The following is a 23,127-nucleotide window of genomic DNA, read 5'->3' as shown; positions in this document are numbered from 1 at the left end:
GACTTGTGGAGGACCGTGTATGGCTCCACACGGACACTGCATGTGATGTAAAATGTACGTACAAAACCTCGCATTGGAAACAGGGTACAAAAACACATAGACAGTACGGGATTCCAAATGATTAGGATTTATTAAGAGATGCAGGTGAGACTCCCCGCGTCTAGGGAGACATTGAAAGGGAACATGACAGGCAGCAAGAGGCGTACAAGCTTCATGAGTACACCGAGAAAGGAAACATACCCGTGTGGGCTTTCAGCAGTTTCCACGAGTTATAGGTCATTCCTGAGGAGTTGTTTCGCTGACGTATTTAGAGGGACAGGATAAAGTTCTTGACTATGGAGACCAAACAGAGATCCTCACTCTGTATCAGGATGGGTGAAGCTGGCACATGACGCAGAGGAAGGAAAGAAGAAGCGAATCAGGGAGAAGCGGTCCACAACTTCATCGGGCCGGTTCACAAGATGGTAGACAGGCAGGCGACTAACCGAGATGTTGGGGATTGCGGGCTGGCTTTCCGCAACGCTTGGCGGTGACCAATTCCCAAGTGGCAAGTCAGATGGTGGTTCTTGGCGAGGCAATCAGCAGCAGGAAGGCTGGCAGCAGGATCCAGAGCCCTGGGCTAGGCACCCAGGCAGGCCGCAGCAGGTGGGGTGGTAGCAGGTTCTCGTGCAGTACACGGGGGTTCAGCAACCTGGCTGGCAGCAGCGGGACCCACATCAGTTTTGTCCACAGCCGCTGGACCCACAACAGCTGGGCTGGCAGCAGGTGGTCCGGCAGCAGGTGGTATGACAGCAAGTTGGGCAGCAGCAAGGCTGGCAGCAGCTCGACCCACAGCCGCTAGACCCACCGCAGTTGTGTCCGCAGCCGCTGGACCCACAGCAGCTGGGCTGGCAGCAGGTGGTCCGGCAGCAGGTGGTGTGACAGCAAGCTGGGCGGCAGCAAGGCTGGCAGCAGCTGGAACCACAGCCGCTAGACCCACCGCAGTTGTGTCCACAGCCGCTACACCCACAGCAGCTGGGCTGGCAGCAGGTGGTCCGGCAGCAGGTGGTGTGACAGCAAGTTGGGCGGCAGCAAGGCTGGCAGCAGCTCGACCCATAGCCGCTGGACCCACAGCCGCTGGGCTGGCAGCAGGTGGTCCGGCAGCAGGTGGTCCTGCAGCACGTAGGCTGGCAGCAAGAGGAGCAGCACGAGTGGGTCATGGTGTCTGGGGTGGAGGGTGGGCGGGTCCTGTCCGGAGGTGAGGTTGTCAGATTCTGGTGCCTCCTCCGGTTCTGGGGCTTTTATGCGCTGGACCCCCGAAGGTTAGGCCAATGGGCAGGACTTTCCTTGTTGGTGTTTACATCGTTTTCCGTAGTCACTGGGGGAATCATAAACGAGGAAGCTGTTTCCTAAATGTTAGGAATCGTTACAAAATAAGTGTCTAATGGTTTCCTATTTGACAATAACTCACAGCAACATTTTCCAACGCGAGGAAGGTGGGCACATCAGCAGCATCGTTCTTGTTTCAGTGATCATGGCATCCATCGTGTGATCACGTTCTGCTGGGGTGGCTAGGCTCACAGCAGTGTTCCCTCCCCAGTCTTTGCCCTTAGACTGTAAGTGGATTGCGAGTATCTCTGAGGTGAGGGGCACGATGCTGATATGTTCACTGGGACAGATGTGGTAGTTCCCTGAGCCCAGTTCCGTTTCCCCACAGAAGCCGGATTCAAGACTCCCACAGGCGTTATCTGTCTCCTGTAGCACCCAACCCCACCTGCGTATCTCAGTTCAATCAAAGACCCTTGCGTAGCCGATGTCTGGGGTTTTCTCTGCCACATGGCGAGGCAGAAGCAAAGCAGGTGGGGAGAAGCAGCAGCAGTACCCTGGGACTAAGCAACCATCAGTCAATGTACGTCCTTGTTGACCAGGACCCCTGATTTTCCTCGGGTCGAACGCTTTCACCGGAGGCGGGGGCTTTCAGGGCCATAAAGGCGGGGGCAGTTTGGGCAAAACCAGGTGAGTTGGGGACTCTAGTCCTAACCTTGTTAGCTAGCCTCGTCAGTGTCCTCACGTAGCTCATTACATCTTTATTTATGGTTGCTCTTTCTTTTTTCTGTCAGGCTGTCTTTCTTTTTCTGCCTTTCTCCCTTCCTCCCTGCATGCCTGCCCATCCCTTCCTCACACCGTGCCTTCTTGCCTTCCTTCCTTCCCTTCATTCTTTAGTTTCTCTCTTTCTTCTCCTCCCTTTCTCCCTCGCTTCCTCCCTGCCCCCTTCCTTCTATGCTTCCTTTCTTCCTCCCTCCCTTCTCCTTTTCTCCCTACTCCTCTCCTCATCCCCCCATTCATATTCCACCATCTTCTTCTGTTTCTTCCAATGATTTTCTCCATCCGCCCGGCTAATTCAGAACATAGTGGAATGAATGGTGACAACCATAGTCTGCCAAAGACGTCTGAAGCCACCAACCCTATCTCTTGGGTACTGGTGTGTTTGGGACAACTTCTGCCTACCAGCTCTGCACCTCAATGCCTAAGTGCCCTTTTCACGCGCAGCAGAATGTCAGGCTGCCTGAGCATGCCACACGGAGAAAACACACTCAACCCTTGCTTCTGGAGAGTGGGTTTATAAAGACTCCAGCTCCCTCATGGCTGAAATAAGAGAATCTCAACCTGTGTGTGTGTGTGTGTGTGTGTGTGTGTGTGCGTGCGCGCGCGTCTGCGTGTGTGTGCGCGATCGCGTGCGCGCGCGCGTGTGCGTGTTTGGAGTTGTACCGTTTCTGAGATACCTTCCAGGTTAAAGCTTTGGTTGCAAACTGTGAGGCTGGCCTCAAAGTGTTTCTTCCCTGTGACACTTCCCCACACTCGGACCAGTGTGATATGACCTCCCCAAAGAATCCACATTCCTGGACTCTTTACTTAAGAGGAGCTTCTGGAAAACCAAACTCTGACATTCCTTTACCCCACTCAGTCTCAATTTCCTCACCTCTACAATGGGAACCTTAATACCTACTTTGCAAATCCCTCCAAGAATTGAAGGGAATGCTCATGAAGGATTTAGTCAACATCCAGCAAATATTCGGAAACATGGGTCGCGTCAGGTTTTCATCTCAGTTTGCCAACACGGCGCTCTTGAGAACCAGCAGCGGTAGGCACGTTTGGCCTTGGCAGTCTCTCCAGAGCATCCTGGGTACCTAGTCTCCAATGGTGGCATGTGTCCTGCATAGGGGCCTTCGAAGCTCATCAGAGGTCCCTCCACTGCTCCCAGGAAGGGACCCGGGGCCCTGTCTCCTATTCCTCTCAGAGCCTGAATCGGCCTCACAGCCCTGAGTGCTGACGCGGCACCAGTGGCTCTGGACCAGGAGCACCAGCCTTCGTCCTCGACTCCTAGGAATGCACACGTTGTTGTCTCTTTTTGCTTCCTCACATTCTCCTCACCCCCACGGAGCAGGCATCGTTTTTTCCCCCCTCGGTTGCTCACACTTCCTCCACAATATACCAGAGCTTATTCTGTTTCCTTAGATGGTTCAGAGCTCATGGAGTACTCAAAGTCCTACGTGCCCATTGCACGATCTCTCTGGCCCTGACACCATGCTTCATCAACTCTCTGGGCAACATTTTGATCACCATGACAAACTGCCTTACGGGAGGGGAGATGCATAGGTTTGGCAGAAAATCACATGATGCCATTTTACTATACCATTAGGTCCTGGGGACGAGGAGGCCAAACAAGAATGTGATATGCACGACCCAAACACAAGCGTGTTCAGCTGCCTCTGTGGCTCACGAGGACACCGCAGGCTCACCTGTATGTGAGGCAGAAGAGTGCTGAGGGGCCGGATGCCACCCAAGGCAACAGGAGCATCCCGTGTTCCCCAGGGCTCTAAAGGGCAGGTCCCGCCGTCCTCACATATGGCTGCTGTGGCTGAGTTGTAGGACACTGATGTCTACAACGTAGTGCCAGTGATGGCCCGCCTGGACAGGAGAGTAACACTTGTGCGGTCAAAGCAGGCCTCGGATGGACACGTTGCTGGTGCTGAGACTAAGGGTGTCTGCTACCACGTCTGGAGATCTGAACGTAAGTGCGCTTCAGCAAGCGCCCGAACCACAGTCTTGGATCCGAGTGTGTCCATGCCAGCTGTGGGACATTCCACCGTGAAATCTCCTCAGCTGAAAATGCGCATAATGACTTGTGGAGGACCGTGTATGGCTCCACACGGACACTGCATGTGATGTAAAATGTACGTACAAAACCTCGCATTGGAAACAGGGTACAAAAACACATAGACAGTACGGGATTCCAAATGATTAGGATTTATTAAGAGATGCAGGTGAGACTCCCCGCGTCTAGGGAGACATTGAAAGGGAACATGACAGGCAGCAAGAGGCGTACAAGCTTCATGAGTACACCGAGAAAGGAAACATACCCGTGTGGGCTTTCAGCAGTTTCCACGAGTTATAGGTCATTCCTGAGGAGTTGTTTCGCTGACGTATTTAGAGGGACAGGATAAAGTTCTTGACTATGGAGACCAAACAGAGATCCTCACTCTGTATCAGGATGGGTGAAGCTGGCACATGACGCAGAGGAAGGAAAGAAGAAGCGAATCAGGGAGAAGCGGTCCACAACTTCATCGGGCCGGTTCACAAGATGGTAGACAGGCAGGCGACTAACCGAGATGTTGGGGATTGCGGGCTGGCTTTCCGCAACGCTTGGCGGTGACCAATTCCCAAGTGGCAAGTCAGATGGTGGTTCTTGGCGAGGCAATCAGCAGCAGGAAGGCTGGCAGCAGGATCCAGAGCCCTGGGCTAGGCACCCAGGCAGGCCGCAGCAGGTGGGGTGGTAGCAGGTTCTCGTGCAGTACACGGGGGTTCAGCAACCTGGCTGGCAGCAGCGGGACCCACATCAGTTTTGTCCACAGCCGCTGGACCCACAACAGCTGGGCTGGCAGCAGGTGGTCCGGCAGCAGGTGGTATGACAGCAAGTTGGGCAGCAGCAAGGCTGGCAGCAGCTCGACCCACAGCCGCTAGACCCACCGCAGTTGTGTCCGCAGCCGCTGGACCCACAGCAGCTGGGCTGGCAGCAGGTGGTCCGGCAGCAGGTGGTGTGACAGCAAGCTGGGCGGCAGCAAGGCTGGCAGCAGCTGGAACCACAGCCGCTAGACCCACCGCAGTTGTGTCCACAGCCGCTACACCCACAGCAGCTGGGCTGGCAGCAGGTGGTCCGGCAGCAGGTGGTGTGACAGCAAGTTGGGCGGCAGCAAGGCTGGCAGCAGCTCGACCCATAGCCGCTGGACCCACAGCCGCTGGGCTGGCAGCAGGTGGTCCGGCAGCAGGTGGTCCTGCAGCACGTAGGCTGGCAGCAAGAGGAGCAGCACGAGTGGGTCATGGTGTCTGGGGTGGAGGGTGGGCGGGTCCTGTCCGGAGGTGAGGTTGTCAGATTCTGGTGCCTCCTCCGGTTCTGGGGCTTTTATGCGCTGGACCCCCGAAGGTTAGGCCAATGGGCAGGACTTTCCTTGTTGGTGTTTACATCGTTTTCCGTAGTCACTGGGGGAATCATAAACGAGGAAGCTGTTTCCTAAATGTTAGGAATCGTTACAAAATAAGTGTCTAATGGTTTCCTATTTGACAATAACTCACAGCAACATTTTCCAACGCGAGGAAGGTGGGCACATCAGCAGCATCGTTCTTGTTTCAGTGATCATGGCATCCATCGTGTGATCACGTTCTGCTGGGGTGGCTAGGCTCACAGCAGTGTTCCCTCCCCAGTCTTTGCCCTTAGACTGTAAGTGGATTGCGAGTATCTCTGAGGTGAGGGGCACGATGCTGATATGTTCACTGGGACAGATGTGGTAGTTCCCTGAGCCCAGTTCCGTTTCCCCACAGAAGCCGGATTCAAGACTCCCACAGGCGTTATCTGTCTCCTGTAGCACCCAACCCCACCTGCGTATCTCAGTTCAATCAAAGACCCTTGCGTAGCCGATGTCTGGGGTTTTCTCTGCCACATGGCGAGGCAGAAGCAAAGCAGGTGGGGAGAAGCAGCAGCAGTACCCTGGGACTAAGCAACCATCAGTCAATGTACGTCCTTGTTGACCAGGACCCCTGATTTTCCTCGGGTCGAACGCTTTCACCGGAGGGGGGGCTTTCAGGGCCATAAAGGCGGGGGCAGTTTGGGCAAAACCAGGTGAGTTGGGGACTCTAGTCCTAACCTTGTTAGCTAGCCTCGTCAGTGTCCTCACGTAGCTCATTACATCTTTATTTATGGTTGCTCTTTCTTTTTTCTGTCAGGCTGTCTTTCTTTTTCTGCCTTTCTCCCTTCCTCCCTGCATGCCTGCCCATCCCTTCCTCACACCGTGCCTTCTTGCCTTCCTTCCTTCCCTTCATTCTTTAGTTTCTCTCTTTCTTCTCCTCCCTTTCTCCCTCGCTTCCTCCCTGCCCCCTTCCTTCTATGCTTCCTTTCTTCCTCCCTCCCTTCTCCTTTTCTCCCTACTCCTCTCCTCATCCCCCCATTCATATTCCACCATCTTCTTCTGTTTCTTCCAATGATTTTCTCCATCCGCCCGGCTAATTCAGAACATAGTGGAATGAATGGTGACAACCATAGTCTGCCAAAGACGTCTGAAGCCACCAACCCTATCTCTTGGGTACTGGTGTGTTTGGGACAACTTCTGCCTACCAGCTCTGCACCTCAATGCCTAAGTGCCCTTTTCACGCGCAGCAGAATGTCAGGCTGCCTGAGCATGCCACACGGAGAAAACACACTCAACCCTTGCTTCTGGAGAGTGGGTTTATAAAGACTCCAGCTCCCTCATGGCTGAAATAAGAGAATCTCAACCTGTGTGTGTGTGTGTGTGTGTGTGTGTGTGTGCGTGCGCGCGCGCGTCTGCGTGTGTGTGCGCGATCGCGTGCGCGCGCGCGTGTGCGTGTTTGGAGTTGTACCGTTTCTGAGATACCTTCCAGGTTAAAGCTTTGGTTGCAAACTGTGAGGCTGGCCTCAAAGTGTTTCTTCCCTGTGACACTTCCCCACACTCGGACCAGTGTGATATGACCTCCCCAAAGAATCCACATTCCTGGACTCTTTACTTAAGAGGAGCTTCTGGAAAACCAAACTCTGACATTCCTTTACCCCACTCAGTCTCAATTTCCTCACCTCTACAATGGGAACCTTAATACCTACTTTGCAAATCCCTCCAAGAATTGAAGGGAATGCTCATGAAGGATTTAGTCAACATCCAGCAAATATTCGGAAACATGGGTCGCGTCAGGTTTTCATCTCAGTTTGCCAACACGGCGCTCTTGAGAACCAGCAGCGGTAGGCACGTTTGGCCTTGGCAGTCTCTCCAGAGCATCCTGGGTACCTAGTCTCCAATGGTGGCATGTGTCCTGCATAGGGGCCTTCGAAGCTCATCAGAGGTCCCTCCACTGCTCCCAGGAAGGGACCCGGGGCCCTGTCTCCTATTCCTCTCAGAGCCTGAATCGGCCTCACAGCCCTGAGTGCTGACGCGGCACCAGTGGCTCTGGACCAGGAGCACCAGCCTTCGTCCTCGACTCCTAGGAATGCACACGTTGTTGTCTCTTTTTGCTTCCTCACATTCTCCTCACCCCCACGGAGCAGGCATCGTTTTTTCCCCCCTCGGTTGCTCACACTTCCTCCACAATATACCAGAGCTTATTCTGTTTCCTTAGATGGTTCAGAGCTCATGGAGTACTCAAAGTCCTACGTGCCCATTGCACGATCTCTCTGGCCCTGACACCATGCTTCATCAACTCTCTGGGCAACATTTTGATCACCATGACAAACTGCCTTACGGGAGGGGAGATGCATAGGTTTGGCAGAAAATCACATGATGCCATTTTACTATACCATTAGGTCCTGGGGACGAGGAGGCCAAACAAGAATGTGATATGCACGACCCAAACACAAGCGTGTTCAGCTGCCTCTGTGGCTCACGAGGACACCGCAGGCTCACCTGTATGTGAGGCAGAAGAGTGCTGAGGGGCCGGATGCCACCCAAGGCAACAGGAGCATCCCGTGTTCCCCAGGGCTCTAAAGGGCAGGTCCCGCCGTCCTCACATATGGCTGCTGTGGCTGAGTTGTAGGACACTGATGTCTACAATGTAGTGCCAGTGATGGCCCGCCTGGACAGGAGAGTAACACTTGTGCGGTCAAAGCAGGCCTCGGATGGACACGTTGCTGGTGCTGAGACTAAGGGTGTCTGCTACCACGTCTGGAGATCTGAACGTAAGTGCGCTTCAGCAAGCGCCCGAACCACAGTCTTGGATCCGAGTGTGTCCATGCCAGCTGTGGGACATTCCACCGTGAAATCTCCTCAGCTGAAAATGCGCATAATGACTTGTGGAGGACCGTGTATGGCTCCACACGGACACTGCATGTGATGTAAAATGTACATACAAAACCTCGCATTGGAAGCAGGGTACAAAAACACATAGACAGTACGGGATTCCAAATGACTAGGATTTATTAAGAGATGCAGGTGAGACTCCCCGCGTCTAGGGAGACATTGAAAGGGAACATGACAGGCAGCAAGAGGCGTACAAGCTTCATGAGTACACTGAGAAAGGAAACATACCCGTGTGGGCTTTCAGCAGTTTCCACGAGTTATAGGTCATTCCTGAGGAGTTGTTTCGCTGACGTATTTAGAGGGACAGGATAAAGTTCTTGACTATGGAGACCAAACAGAGATCCTCACTCTGTATCAGGATGGGTGAAGCTGGCACATGACCCAGAGGAAGGAAAGAGGAAGCGAATCAGGGAGAAGCGGTCCACAACTTGATCCGGGCCGGTTCACAAGATGGTAGACAGGCAGGCGACTAACCGAGATGTTGGGGATTGCGGGCTGGCTTTCCGCAACGCTTGGCGGTGACCAATTCCCAAGTGGCAAGTCAGATGGTGGTTCTTGGCGAGGCAATCAGCAGCAGGAAGGCTGGCAGCAGGATCCAGAGCCCTGGGTTAGGCACCCAGGCAGGCAGCAGCAGGTGGGGTGGTAGCAGGTTCTCGTGCAGTACACGGGGGTACAGCAAACTGGCTGGCAGCAGTGGGACCCACAGCAGTTTTGTCCACAGCCGCTGGACCCACAGCCGCTGGACCCACAACAGCTGGGTTGGCAGCAGGTGGTCCGGCAGCAGGTGGTGTGACAGCAAGTTGGGCGGCAGCAAGGCTGGCAGCAGCTCGACCCACAGCCGCTAGACCCACCGCAGTTGTGCCCGCAGCCGCTGGACCCACAGCAGCTGGGCTGGCAGCAGGTGGTCCTACAGCAGGTGGTCCTGCAGCAGGTGGTGTGACAGCAAGTTGGGCGGCAGCAAGGCTGGCAGCAGCTCGACCCACAGCCGCTGGACCCACAGCATGTGGGCTGGCAGCAGGTGGTCCGGCAGCAGGTGGTCCTGCAGCACGTAGGCTGGCAGCAAGAGGAGCAGCACGAGTGGGTCATGGTGTCTGGGGTGGAGGGTGGGCAGGTCCTGTCCGGAGGTGAGGTTGTCAGATTCTGGTGCTTCCTTCGGTTCTGGGGCTTTTATGCGCTGGACCCCCGGAGTTTAGACCAATGGGCAGGACTTTCCTTGTTGGTGTTTACATCGTTTTCTGTAGTCACTGGGGAATCATAAATGAGGAAGTTGTTTCCTAAATGTTAGGAATCGTTACAAATATGTGATTAATGGTTTCCTATTTGAGAATAACTCACAGCAACATTTTCCAACGAGAGGAAGGTGGGCCCATCAGCAGCATCGTTCTTGTTTCAGTGATCATGGCATCCATCGTGTGATCACGTTCTGCTGGGGTGGCTAGGGTCACAGCAGTTTTCCCTCCCCAGTCTTTGTCCTTAGAAGGTATGTGGATTGCGAGTATCTCTGAGGTGACGGGCATGATGCTGATATGTCCTTGGGACAAATGTGGTAGGTCCCAGAGTCCAGGTAGGTTTCCCGACACAACTCGGATTGAAGACTCCCATAGGCATATCGGTCGCCTGTAGCACCCAACCCCACTTGCGTATCTCAGTTCAATCAAAGACCCTTGCGTAGCCAATGTCTGGTGTTTTCTCTGCCACATGGCCAGACAGAAGCAAAGCAGGTGGGGGATTGACCAGTAGCCCTGATTTACCTAGGATCGAATGCTTTCACAGGATTTGGAGCTTTCAGGGGCAGAAAGCGGGGGCATTATGGGCAAAACCAGGTGAGTTGGGGACTCTAGTCCTAAACTTGTTAGATAGCCTCGTCTGTGTCCTCAAGTAGCTCATTACATCTTTATTTATGGTTGCTGTTTCTTTTTTCTGTCAGGCTGTCTTTCTTTTTCTGCCTTTCTCCCTTCCTCCCTGCATGCCTGTCCATCCCTTCCTCCTACCGTCCCTTCTTTCCTTCCTTCCTTCCTTCCTTCCTTCCTTCCTTCCTTCCTTCCTTCCCTTCATTCTTTATTTTCTTTCTTTCTTCTACTCCCTTTCTTCCTCTCCTCATCATTCCCCCCTTCCTTCTATGCTTCCTTTCTTCCTCCCCCCCTTCTCCTTTTCTCCCTACTCCTCCTCATCCCTCCTTCATATTCCACCATCTTCTCCTGTTTCTTGCAATTATTTTGTCCATCCGCCTGGCAAATAAAGAACATAGTGCAATGAGTGGCGAAAACCATAGTCTGCCAAAGATGTCTGAAGCCACCAAACCTATCTCTTGGGTACTGGTGTGTTTGGGACAACTTCTGCCTACCAGCTCTGCACCTCAATGCGTACGTGCTCTTTTCACGCACAGCAGAAAGTCAGGCTGCCTGAGCATGCCACACGGAGAAAATACACTCGACCCTTGCTTCTGGACAGTTGGTTTACAAAGACTCCAGGTCCCTCATGGGTGAAATAAGTGGATCTCAACATCTGTGTGTGTTTGTGTGTGCGTGTGCGTGTGTTTGCGTGCTGTATTGTTTCAGGGACACTTTTCATGTTAATGCTTTTATTGGAAACTATGATGCTGTCCTCAAAGTGTTTCTCCCCTGCGAAACTTCCCTACACCCTGACCAGTTTGATATGATCTCCCCAACGAATCCACATTCCTGGACTCTTTACTTAAGAGGAGCTTCTGGAAAACCAAACTCTGACATTCCTTTACCCCACTCAGTCTCAATTTCCTCACCTCTACAATGGGAACCTTAATACCTACTTTGTAAGTTCCTCCAAGAATTAAAGTGAATGCTTATGAAGCATTTAGTCAACATCCAGCAAATATTCGGAAACATGGGTCGCGTCAGGTTTTCGTCTCAGTTTGCCAACATGGCGCTCTTGAGAACCAGCAGCGGTAGGCACGTTTGGCCTTGGCAGTCTCTCCAGAGCATCCTGGGTACCTAGTCTCCAATGGTGGCATGTGTCCTGCATAGGGGCCTTCGAAGCTCATCAGAGGTCCCTCCACTGCTCCCAGGAAGGGACCCGGGGCCCTGTCTCCTATTCCTCTCAGAGCCTGAATCGGCCTCACAGCCCTGAGTGCTGATGCGGCACCAGTGGCTCTGGACCAGGAGCACCAGCCTTCGCCCTCGACTCCTAGGAATGCACACGTTGTTGTCTCTTTTCTCTTCCTCACATTCTCCTCACCCCCACGGAGCAGGCATCGTTTTTTCCCCCCTCGGTTGCTCACACTTCCTCCACAATACACCAGAGCTTATTCTGTTTCCTTAGATGGTTCAGAGCTCATGGAGTACTCAAAGTCCTACGTGCCCATTGCACGATCTCTCTGGCCCTGACACCATGCTTCATCAACTCTCTGGGCAACATTTTGATCACCATGACAAACTGCCTTACGGGAGGGGAGATACATAGGTTTGGCAGAAAATCACATGATGCCATTTTACTATACCATTAGGTCCTGGGGACGAGGAGGCCAAACAAGAATGTGATATGCACGACCCAAACACAAGCGTGTTCAGCGGCCTCTGTTGCTCACGAGGACACCGCAGGCTCACCTGTATGTGAGGCAGAAGAGTGCTGAGGGGCCGGATGCCACCCAAGGCAACAGGAGCATCCCGTGTTCCCCAGGGCTCTAAAGGGCAGGTCCCGCCGTCCTCACATATGGCTGCTGTGGCTGAGTTGTAGGACACTGATGTCTACAATGTAGTGCCAGTGATGGCCCGCCTGGACAGGAGAGTAACACTTGTGCGGTCAAAGCAGGCCTCGGATGGACACGTTGCTGGTGCTGAGACTAAGGGTGTCTGCTACCACGTCTGGAGATCTGAACGTAAGTGCGCTTCAGCAAGCGCCCGAACCACAGTCTTGGATCCGAGTGTGTCCATGCCAGCTGTGCGACATTCCACCGTGAAATCTCCTCAGCTGAAAATGCGCATAATGACTTGTGGAGGACCGTGTATGGCTCCACACGGACACTGCACGTGATGTAAAATGTACGTACAAAACCTCGCATTGGAAACAGGGTACAAAAACACAAAGACAGTACGGGATTCCAAATGACTAGGATTTATTAAGAGATACAGGTGAGACTCCCCGCGTCTAGGGAGACATTGAAAGGGAACATGACAGGCAGCAAGAGGCGTACAAGCTTCATGAGTACACCGAGAAAGGAAACATACCCGTGTGGGCTTTCAGCAGTTTCCACGAGTTATAGGTCATTCCTGAGGAGTTGTTTCGCTGACGTATTTAGAGGGACAGGATAAAGTTCTTGACTATGGAGACCAAACAGAGATCCTCACTCTGTATCAGGATGGGTGAAGCTGGCACATGACCCAGAGGAAGGAAAGAAGAAGCGAATCAGGGAGAAGCGGTCCACAACTTCATCGGGCCGGTTCACGAGATGGTAGACAGGCAGGCGACTAACCGAGATGTTGGGGATTGCGGGCTGGCTTTCCGCAACGCTTGGCGGTGACCAATTCCCAAGTGGCAAGTCAGATGGTGGTTCTTGGCGAGGCAATCAGCAGCAGGAAGGCTGGCAGCAGGATCCAGAGCCCTGGGCTAGGCACCCAGGCAGGCAGCAGCAGGTGGGGTGGTAGCAGGTTCTCGTGCAGTACACGGGGGTACAGCAAACTGGCTGGCAGCAGTGGGACCCACAGCAGTTTTGTCCACAGCTGCTGGACCCACAGCCGCTGGACCCACAACAGCTGGGTTGGCAGCAGGTGGTCCGGCAGCAGGTGGTGTGACAGCAAGTTGGGCGGCAGCAAGGCTGGCAGCAGCTCGACCCACAGCCGCTAGACCCACCGCAGTTGTGTCCACAGCCGCTGGACCCACAGCAGCTGGGCTGGCAGCAGGTGGTCCTACAGCAGGTGGTCCTGCAGCAGGTGGTGTGACAGCAAGTTGGGCGGCAGCAAGGCTGGCAGCAGCTCGACCCACAGCCGCTGGACCCACAGCATGTGGGCTGGCAGCAGGTGGTCCGGCAGCAGGTGGTCCTGCAGCACGTAGGCTGGCAGCAAGAGGAGCAGCACGAGTGGGTCATGGTGTCTGGGGTGGAGGGTGGGCAGGTCCTGTCCGGAGGTGAGGTTGTCAGATTCTGGTGCTTCCTTCGGTTCTGGGGCTTTTATGCGCTGGACCCCCGGAGTTTAGACCAATGGGCAGGACTTTCCTTGTTGGTGTTTACATCGTTTTCTGTAGTCACTGGGGAATCATAAATGAGGAAGTTGTTTCCTAAATGTTAGGAATCGTTACAAATATGTGATTAATGGTTTCCTATTTGAGAATAACTCACAGCAACATTTTCCAACGAGAGGAAGGTGGGCCCATCAGCAGCATCGTTCTTGTTTCAGTGATCATGGCATCCATCGTGTGATCACGTTCTGCTGGGGTGGCTAGGGTCACAGCAGTTTTCCCTCCCCAGTCTTTGTCCTTAGAAGGTATGTGGATTGCGAGTATCTCTGAGGTGACGGGCATGATGCTGATATGTCCTTGGGACAAATGTGGTAGGTCCCAGAGTCCAGGTAGGTTTCCCGACACAACTCGGATTGAAGACTCCCATAGGCATATCGGTCGCCTGTAGCACCCAACCCCACTTGCGTATCTCAGTTCAATCAAAGACCCTTGCGTAGCCAATGTCTGGTGTTTTCTCTGCCACATGGCCAGACAGAAGCAAAGCAGGTGGGGGATTGACCAGTAGCCCTGATTTACCTAGGATCGAATGCTTTCACAGGATTTGGAGCTTTCAGGGGCAGAAAGCGGGGGCATTATGGGCAAAACCAGGTGAGTTGGGGACTCTAGTCCTAAACTTGTTAGATAGCCTCGTCTGTGTCCTCAAGTAGCTCATTACATCTTTATTTATGGTTGCTGTTTCTTTTTTCTGTCAGGCTGTCTTTCTTTTTCTGCCTTTCTCCCTTCCTCCCTGCATGCCTGTCCATCCCTTCCTCCTACCGTCCCTTCTTTCCTTCCTTCCTTCCTTCCTTCCTTCCTTCCTTCCTTCCTTCCTTCCTTCCTTCCCTTCATTCTTTATTTTCTTTCTTTCTTCTACTCCCTTTCTTCCTCTCCTCATCATTCCCCCCTTCCTTCTATGCTTCCTTTCTTCCTCCCCCCCTTCTCCTTTTCTCCCTACTCCTCCTCATCCCTCCTTCATATTCCACCATCTTCTCCTGTTTCTTGCAATTATTTTGTCCATCCGCCTGGCAAATAAAGAACATAGTGCAATGAGTGGCGAAAACCATAGTCTGCCAAAGATGTCTGAAGCCACCAAACCTATCTCTTGGGTACTGGTGTGTTTGGGACAACTTCTGCCTACCAGCTCTGCACCTCAATGCGTACGTGCTCTTTTCACGCACAGCAGAAAGTCAGGCTGCCTGAGCATGCCACACGGAGAAAATACACTCGACCCTTGCTTCTGGACAGTTGGTTTACAAAGACTCCAGGTCCCTCATGGGTGAAATAAGTGGATCTCAACATCTGTGTGTGTTTGTGTGTGCGTGTGCGTGTGTTTGCGTGCTGTATTGTTTCAGGGACACTTTTCATGTTAATGCTTTTATTGGAAACTATGATGCTGTCCTCAAAGTGTTTCTCCCCTGCGAAACTTCCCTACACCCTGACCAGTTTGATATGATCTCCCCAACGAATCCACATTCCTGGACTCTTTACTTAAGAGGAGCTTCTGGAAAACCAAACTCTGACATTCCTTTACCCCACTCAGTCTCAATTTCCTCACCTCTACAATGGGAACCTTAATACCTACTTTGTAAGTTCCTCCAAGAATTAAAGTGAATGCTTATGAAGCATTTAGTCAACATCCAGCAAATATTCGGAAACATGGGTCGCGTCAGGTTTTCGTCTCAGTTTGCCAACATGGCGCTCTTGAGAACCAGCAGCGGTAGGCACGTTTGGCCTTGGCAGTCTCTCCAGAGCATCCTGGGTACCTAGTCTCCAATGGTGGCATGTGTCCTGCATAGGGGCCTTCGAAGCTCATCAGAGGTCCCTCCACTGCTCCCAGGAAGGGACCCGGGGCCCTGTCTCCTATTCCTCTCAGAGCCTGAATCGGCCTCACAGCCCTGAGTGCTGATGCGGCACCAGTGGCTCTGGACCAGGAGCACCAGCCTTCGCCCTCGACTCCTAGGAATGCACACGTTGTTGTCTCTTTTCTCTTCCTCACATTCTCCTCACCCCCACGGAGCAGGCATCGTTTTTTCCCCCCTCGGTTGCTCACACTTCCTCCACAATACACCAGAGCTTATTCTGTTTCCTTAGATGGTTCAGAGCTCATGGAGTACTCAAAGTCCTACGTGCCCATTGCACGATCTCTCTGGCCCTGACACCATGCTTCATCAACTCTCTGGGCAACATTTTGATCACCATGACAAACTGCCTTACGGGAGGGGAGATACATAGGTTTGGCAGAAAATCACATGATGCCATTTTACTATACCATTAGGTCCTGGGGACGAGGAGGCCAAACAAGAATGTGATATGCACGACCCAAACACAAGCGTGTTCAGCGGCCTCTGTTGCTCACGAGGACACCGCAGGCTCACCTGTATGTGAGGCAGAAGAGTGCTGAGGGGCCGGATGCCACCCAAGGCAACAGGAGCATCCCGTGTTCCCCAGGGCTCTAAAGGGCAGGTCCCGCCGTCCTCACATATGGCTGCTGTGGCTGAGTTGTAGGACACTGATGTCTACAATGTAGTGCCAGTGATGGCCCGCCTGGACAGGAGAGTAACACTTGTGCGGTCAAAGCAGGCCTCGGATGGACACGTTGCTGGTGCTGAGACTAAGGGTGTCTGCTACCACGTCTGGAGATCTGAACGTAAGTGCGCTTCAGCAAGCGCCCGAACCACAGTCTTGGATCCGAGTGTGTCCATGCCAGCTGTGCGACATTCCACCGTGAAATCTCCTCAGCTGAAAATGCGCATAATGACTTGTGGAGGACCGTGTATGGCTCCACACGGACACTGCACGTGATGTAAAATGTACGTACAAAACCTCGCATTGGAAACAGGGTACAAAAACACAAAGACAGTACGGGATTCCAAATGACTAGGATTTATTAAGAGATACAGGTGAGACTCCCCGCGTCTAGGGAGACATTGAAAGGGAACATGACAGGCAGCAAGAGGCGTACAAGCTTCATGAGTACACCGAGAAAGGAAACATACCCGTGTGGGCTTTCAGCAGTTTCCACGAGTTATAGGTCATTCCTGAGGAGTTGTTTCGCTGACGTATTTAGAGGGACAGGATAAAGTTCTTGACTATGGAGACCAAACAGAGATCCTCACTCTGTATCAGGATGGGTGAAGCTGGCACATGACCCAGAGGAAGGAAAGAAGAAGCGAATCAGGGAGAAGCGGTCCACAACTTCATCGGGCCGGTTCACGAGATGGTAGACAGGCAGGCGACTAACCGAGATGTTGGGGATTGCGGGCTGGCTTTCCGCAACGCTTGGCGGTGACCAATTCCCAAGTGGCAAGTCAGATGGTGGTTCTTGGCGAGGCAATCAGCAGCAGGAAGGCTGGCAGCAGGATCCAGAGCCCTGGGCTAGGCACCCAGGCAGGCAGCAGCAGGTGGGGTGGTAGCAGGTTCTCGTGCAGTACACGGGGGTACAGCAAACTGGCTGGCAGCAGTGGGACCCACAGCAGTTTTGTCCACAGCTGCTGGACCCACAGCCGCTGGACCCACAACAGCTGGGTTGGCAGCAGGTGGTCCGGCAGCAGGTGGTGTGACAGCAAGTTGGGCGGCAGCAAGGCTGGCAGCAGCTCGACCCACAGCCGCTAGACCCACCGCAGTTGTGTCCACAGCCGCTGGACCCACAGCAGCTGGGCTGGCAGCAGGTGGTCCTACAGCAGGTGGTCCTGCAGCAGGTGGTGTGACAGCAAGTTGGGCGGCAGCAAGGCTGGCAGCAGCTCGACCCACAGCCGCTGGACCCACAGCATGTGGGCTGGCAGCAGGTGGTCCGGCAGCAGGTGGTCCTGCAGCACGTAGGCTGGCAGCAAGAGGAGCAGCACGAGTGGGTCATGGTGTCTGGGGTGGAGGGTGGGCAGGTCCTGTCCGGAGGTGAGGTTGTCAGATTCTGGTGCTTCCTTCGGTTCTGGGGCTTTTATGCGCTGGACCCCCGGAGTTTAGACCAATGGGCAGGACTTTCCTTGTTGGTGTTTACATCATTTTCTGTAGTCACTGGGGAATCATAAATGAGGAAGTTGTTTCCTAAATGTTAGGAATCGTTACAAATATGTGATTAATGGTTTCCTATTTGAGAATAACTCACAGCAACATTTTCCAACGAGAGGAAGGTGGGCCCATCAGCAGCATCGTTCTTGTTTCAGTGATCATGGCATCCATCGTGTGATCACGTTCTGCTGGGGTGGCTAGGGTCACAGCAGTTTTCCCTCCCCAGTCTTTGCCCTTAGAGTGTATGTGGATTGCGAGTATCTCTGAGGTGACGGGCATGATGCTGATATGTCCTTGGGACAAATGTGGTAGATCCCAGGGCCCAGGTAGTTTTCCCGACAGAATTCGGATTCAAGACTCCCATAGGCATATAGGTCGCCTGAAGCACCCAACCCCACCTGTGTATCTCAGTTCAATCAAAGACCCTTGTATAGCCGATATCTGGGGTTTTCTCTGCTACATGGCCAGGCAGAAGCAAAGCAGGTGGGGGATTGACCAGTACTCTCTATTTACCTAGGATCGAATGCTTTCACAGGATGTGGGGCTTTCAGGGGCAGTAAGGGGGAAGGATGGGCAAAACCAGGTGAGTTGGGGACTCTAGTCCTAACCTTGTTAGCTAGCCTCATCAGTGTCCTCACGTAGCTCATTACATCTTTATTTATGGTTGCTCTTTCTTTTTTCTGTCAGGCTGTCTTTCTTTTTCTGCCTTTCTCCCTTCCTCCCTGCATGCCTGTCCATCCCTTCCTCGCACCGTGCCTTCTTGCCTTCCTTCCTTCCCTTCATTCCTTAGTTTCTTTCTTCTCTTCCCCTGTCTCCCTCTCTTCCTCCCTCCCCCCTTCCTTCTATGCTTTCTTTTTCCTCCCTCCCTTCTCCTTTTATTCCTACTTCCTCTCATCCCCCCATTCATATTCCACCATCTTCTTCTGTTTCTTCCAATTACTTTGTCTATCCACCAAGCCAGTTTATAAAATATTGGGTTGAACGTTAATAACCATGGATTGTCAATGATGTCTTGAATTCACCAGCCCTAGGTATGCCCTGACTCCTAATCCTTGCCTAAGGGCTCTTCATGCATAGCAGAATGTCAAGCTGCCTGAGTATGCCACTCAGAGAAAGAACCCTCCATCTGTGCTTCTGGAGACCTGGTTTATAAAGATTCCAGCTCTCTGATTGCTGATATAGGAGAGTCTCAGTATCTGTGTCTGTGTCTGTATATGTGTGAGACATCATTTCTGATATATCTTTCCGGTTAAAGCTTTAGTTGCAACCTGTGATTCTGGCTTCAAAGTGCTTTTTCCCTTGACACTTACCTACACTCAGACCAGTGCAATATGACCTCCCTGCAAAACCACATTCCTAGACATTTTTCTTCCAAGTAGCTTCTGAAAGAAACAAAACTCTGACCTTCCTTTACCCCACTCAGTCTCAATTTCCTCACCTCTACAATGGGAACCTTAATACCTACTTTGCAAATCCCTCCAAGAATTGAAGGGAATGCTCATGAAGGATTTAGTCAACATCCAGCAAATATTCGGAAACATGGGTCGCGTCAGGTTTTCATCTCAGTTTGCCAACACGGCGCTCTTGAGAACCAGCAGCGGTAGGCACGTTTGGCCTTGGCAGTCTCTCCAGAGCATCCTGGGTACCTAGTCTCCAATGGTGGCATGTGTCCTGCATAGGGGCCTTCGAAGCTCATCAGAGGTCCCTCCACTGCTCCCAGGAAGGGACCCTGGGCCCTGTCTCCTATTCCTCTCAGAGCCTGAATCGGCCTCATAGCCCTGAATGCTGAGTTGGCACCAGTAGTTCAGGACCAGAAGCAGCAGGCTTCGTTCTTGACTCATAGGAATGCCCACGTTGTTGTCTCTTTTTTTTTCCTCACATTCTCCTCACCCCCACAGAGCAGGCAGCATTTTTCCCCCTCTGTTGTTCACAGTTCCTTCACAAAATCCGGAGGGAGTTCCTTTGCCTTTGATGGTTCAGAAGTTATGAATTACTCAAAGTCATACATGCCCATTGCATGATCTCTCAGTCCCTGACATCATTCTTCTTTAATTGCCTTGGTAACACTTTGATCATGATGACAAACCACCTTACAGTTGGGGAGATAAATAGGTTTGGCAAAACTACCCGACTCTTTTTTACTCTGCTAATATGCGCCGAGGACCAGGAAGCCAAGCAAGAATGTGATTCCCAAGAACCAAATACAATGTGGTCAGCTCCATGTGTTTCTTGTGGGAACACTGCATGTCGCCTGTGTCTGATGCAGAGGAGTGCTGAGGAGCTAGGAGTCTAAAGTAACAAAACTCCTACGTTCACAAGAGCTTCAAAGGGCAGGTCCTGCTGCTCCCACATGTGGCTACTGTCAGCTGAATTGTTGGACATTGATATCCACAAGTTATTCCCAGATGTCACTTGCATACACAAGAGAATATTACTTCCTTGGCCAAAGAAGACACTCAAATGAACATCTTGCTACTCTTGAGACTCAGGGTGCTTTCTAACTCATCTGGAGAGAATGAACATATGTGCGCTTCATCAAGGGCAGGAGACACAGTCTGGGTTCTGAGTCTGTGTATATCAGCTTAAGACAGGCCACTGGAAGTTTATTCATATGAAAATGAAGATAATAATTTGTGAGACACTGTATGAGGCTCCAAATGGGTACTGCATTTGGTATGTATCCTGTGTACAAATACCTACACTGGGAACACTGTACAAAGAAATGAACATCATATGGGACGCAAATGGTACAGGCTTTATTGAGAAATAAAGGTGAGACTCCCTGTGTCTCAGGAGACATTTACATGGATCACGAGAAGAAGAAAGAAGGATATAAGAACCATGAGTACACTGAAAAAGGAAACATGATTTGAAGACTTTGAGTAGTTGTAGACACCTATGTGTGAGTCACTAGAATTTCTTTCTCTATGTTATTGAAAGGGAGAGGGTGACAATCTTGACTGTGGAGTCAAGGCAGAGGTCATGACTCCATATCAGTATGCATGAAGCTGGCACATGATCCAAAGATGAAGGAAGATGAGACTCAGCTAGAAATGGTCCACACTTCCTCAAGGTGATTCACAAGCCTGTAATGTTGTTGACTGTGCACAGGCTTTCAGCAATATTGGCAGTGACTTTGTTTCCCAAATGACAAATTGGTGTTTTATGCAGATGGTGCCTCTTGGCAAAGCAATTAGCAGCAGGAAGGCTGGCAGTAGGTTTGGACACACAGCATATGTGACAGCAGGAGGTCCTATAGAAGGTGGTGTTGCAGCAGGTCGGGTGGCAACAAGGCTGGCAGCAGCTGGCTCCATGGCAGCTGGCCCCACTGTGGATTTGTCCACTGCAGCTGGCCCCGCAACAGTTTGTCTGCAGCCACTGGTCCAACAGAAGGTGGTCCTGTAGCACAAAGGCTGGCAGCAGGAGCTGCAGCCAGAGTAGATCATGGTCTCAGATGTGCAGAGTTGGGTTTCTGAGCAGAGATAAATTTTTAAGCCACTGAAATTATCTTCTCCACTAGGCCTTTCATACACTGGTTCCAAATTTGGAACCAATGATCAGAATTTTCCTGGTATCATTTATAATATATTTTTCTAGATACATGGAGAATTACCCAAGGAGAAAGAGTCCCTTAAAGATTATGAACTTCTGAATGTAAAGGGTAGGACTGTTCCCCTAGTTAATTGATAATCCTTAGGAACTTATTTTCAGAAGTGGAAGAGGCAGTAGGCAATAACAGCATCATTTAATTATGAATCACTATTTTTTAAGACAGAATACATCCTCTGGTCACCTGACAATTCAAGCTAATGTGGAGAAGTCAGAACCACTGTCACCACCTACTTTTTTTCCTTTGGCACTAACTATTTAGGGATATACTTCTGATAATAGATGAAACAAAGGTGATGATTTCAAAACATACTTTAACACATTTTTAACTAAAGCCATATTTTCACAAGATGTACATCTGTGTCACAAAATTCAGTAATTGATAAATGTATTAGTAGCAAGCAACTTCATTAGGTATCTTGTTTCCTGCATCAGGGGACTGAATTGAGTATAACTGACAGTCTTTTACATGCTGAGCTGCAAATCTGTTGACAGAGCTGATAAAAAAGCTTTCTCTGCAGATAGTATATTTACATTTAATGGTAAAGAGAAAGGTTTCAAAGAACTTTGACAACTATAATATTTGCTTTGAAGTGCAGTTTAAAAGAACAAATGCCAATAAATATTTTTCCAAGAAGACATACAAATGGCCAATGGACACAAGAAAAGATGCTCAACATCACTAATCATCAGAGAAATGGAAATCAAAACCACAATGAGATATCACCTTACACCTATCAGAATGGCTAGAACCAAAAAGAAAATATATAACAAGTGATGGTGAGGATGTGGAGAAAAAGAACCCTCATGCACTACTGGTGGGAATGCAAATTGGTGCAACCCCCGTGGAAAACAGTATGGAGGCTCATCAAAAAAATTAAAAATAGAATTACCATATGATCTAGTAATTCCACTACTGAGTATTTACCCAGAGAATATGAAAACACTAACTTGAGAAGATATATGCACCCTTATACTTATCGCACCATTATTTACAACAGCCAAAATATGGAGGCATCCCAAGTGTCCGCCAATAGATGAATGAATAAGGAAGATGTGGTATGTTTAAAACATGGAATATTACTCAGCCAGAAAAAAGAACAAGATCTTGCCATCTTCAACGACATGGATGGATTTAGAGGATGTAATGGTAAATGAAGTAAATCAGATAGAGAAAGACAAAAACCATATGATTTCACTGACATATGGAATAAAAGATACAAACAAATGAATAAAGGAAAAAAAGAGACAAATGAAAAAACAGACCCTTAAATACAGAGAACAAAGTGGCACTTTCCAGAGGGGAAGTGGATGGGGATGTGGGTGAAATAGATAAAGTGGATTAAGAGTAAATTTACCGTGGGGTGCCTGGGTGGCTCAGTTGGGTTGAGCATCCAACTCAACTTCAGCTCAGGTCATGATCCCAGGGTCATGTTGGGCTCTGTGCTGAGGGTGGAGCCTGCTTAAGATTCTCTCTCTCCCATTGCGCCTCTCCCCAGCTTGCACTCTCTCTAAAAACAAAAAATAATAAAATTTTTTTAAAAATTAAAAAGAGTACATTTACCGTGATTAGCACTGAATAATGTATAGAATTGTTGAAACATCATATTGTACACTTGAGACTAATATAACAATGTATGTTAATCATACTTCAATAAAAAATTAAAATAAACATAAGATGTATTCATGCAGGAACAAAAGGGACAATTACTCCATCCTGTGTATAAATGGAGCAAAGCAGAGTAAGCGCACAATATTTTGGACACTTCGCAATTTCTACACTTGTAACCTTTTAAAGAAAAGAGACTTTTCCTTTCAGTGGCAACAATGTGGCTCTTGATGCAGCTTCATTTGCTCTGACTTAACCAAGGCTAGTATTTTGGATGCATCTGCAGGTGCCTCTGTTGCTGGCATATGTTGCTGAAGCGGATAAAGGTGGATAAATGTGGATGAAGGTGTATAAACCTCCTGTTTGCAGACCCAGCATATGGGT

The 23,127-nt window shown here is 50.8% G+C and overlaps 5 protein-coding genes and 1 long non-coding RNA gene across 6 annotated transcripts; all 6 read right to left on the bottom strand.

Moving 5' to 3' along the window:
- Positions 1–111: 111 nt before the first annotated feature.
- On the bottom strand, positions 112–4,116 carry LOC123381884 (keratin-associated protein 9-1-like). The gene has a single exon (XM_045044369.1). It carries the CDS (start codon positions 1,197–1,199, stop codon positions 717–719), a length of 483 nt encoding a protein of 160 aa, XP_044900304.1. The 5' UTR covers positions 1,200–4,116; the 3' UTR covers positions 112–716.
- A 155-nt stretch (positions 4,117–4,271) lies between these two features.
- Positions 4,272–8,334, bottom strand: LOC123381889 (keratin-associated protein 9-1-like). The gene has a single exon (XM_045044374.1). The coding sequence runs from the start codon at positions 5,357–5,359 to the stop codon at positions 4,877–4,879; it is 483 nt and encodes a 160-aa protein (XP_044900309.1). The 5' UTR covers positions 5,360–8,334; the 3' UTR covers positions 4,272–4,876.
- Positions 8,335–8,428: 94 nt separating this feature from the next.
- Positions 8,429–10,330, bottom strand: LOC123381881 (keratin-associated protein 9-9-like). Its single transcript, XM_045044366.1, has one exon. The coding sequence runs from the start codon at positions 9,417–9,419 to the stop codon at positions 8,901–8,903; it is 519 nt and encodes a 172-aa protein (XP_044900301.1). The 5' UTR covers positions 9,420–10,330; the 3' UTR covers positions 8,429–8,900.
- Positions 10,331–12,406: 2,076 nt separating this feature from the next.
- Positions 12,407–14,304, bottom strand: LOC123381880 (keratin-associated protein 9-9-like). Its single transcript, XM_045044365.1, has one exon. It carries the CDS (start codon positions 13,390–13,392, stop codon positions 12,874–12,876), a length of 519 nt encoding a protein of 172 aa, XP_044900300.1. The 5' UTR covers positions 13,393–14,304; the 3' UTR covers positions 12,407–12,873.
- A 2,083-nt stretch (positions 14,305–16,387) lies between these two features.
- On the bottom strand, positions 16,388–18,287 carry LOC123381879 (keratin-associated protein 9-9-like). Its single transcript, XM_045044364.1, has one exon. The coding sequence runs from the start codon at positions 17,371–17,373 to the stop codon at positions 16,855–16,857; it is 519 nt and encodes a 172-aa protein (XP_044900299.1). The 5' UTR covers positions 17,374–18,287; the 3' UTR covers positions 16,388–16,854.
- Positions 18,288–20,259: 1,972 nt separating this feature from the next.
- LOC123381890 lies at positions 20,260–22,552 on the bottom strand. Its single transcript, XR_006589439.1, has 2 exons — positions 22,493–22,552; positions 20,260–20,997 (listed from the first exon to the last, which is right to left on the bottom strand). It is a non-coding gene; the product is annotated as an uncharacterized LOC123381890 (long non-coding RNA).
- Positions 22,553–23,127: the final 575 nt, after the last annotated feature.

This window comes from Felis catus, chromosome E1 (assembly GCF_018350175.1).
Source record: "Felis catus isolate Fca126 chromosome E1, F.catus_Fca126_mat1.0, whole genome shotgun sequence".
In the NCBI taxonomy this organism is placed as follows: domain Eukaryota; kingdom Metazoa; phylum Chordata; class Mammalia; order Carnivora; family Felidae; genus Felis; species Felis catus.
The sequence above is the reverse complement of the archived record's forward strand: the minus strand, read 5'-3'. Positions and strand labels throughout refer to the sequence as shown.

Bases quoted from the DNA above. Each gene is read 5' to 3' on its own strand.
- LOC123381884 (XM_045044369.1), bottom strand. From the start codon at position 1,199: ATGACCCACTCGTGCTGCTCCTCTTGCTGCCAGCCTACGTGCTGCAGG.
- LOC123381889 (XM_045044374.1), bottom strand. From the start codon at position 5,359: ATGACCCACTCGTGCTGCTCCTCTTGCTGCCAGCCTACGTGCTGCAGG.
- LOC123381881 (XM_045044366.1), bottom strand. From the start codon at position 9,419: ATGACCCACTCGTGCTGCTCCTCTTGCTGCCAGCCTACGTGCTGCAGG.
- LOC123381880 (XM_045044365.1), bottom strand. From the start codon at position 13,392: ATGACCCACTCGTGCTGCTCCTCTTGCTGCCAGCCTACGTGCTGCAGG.
- LOC123381879 (XM_045044364.1), bottom strand. From the start codon at position 17,373: ATGACCCACTCGTGCTGCTCCTCTTGCTGCCAGCCTACGTGCTGCAGG.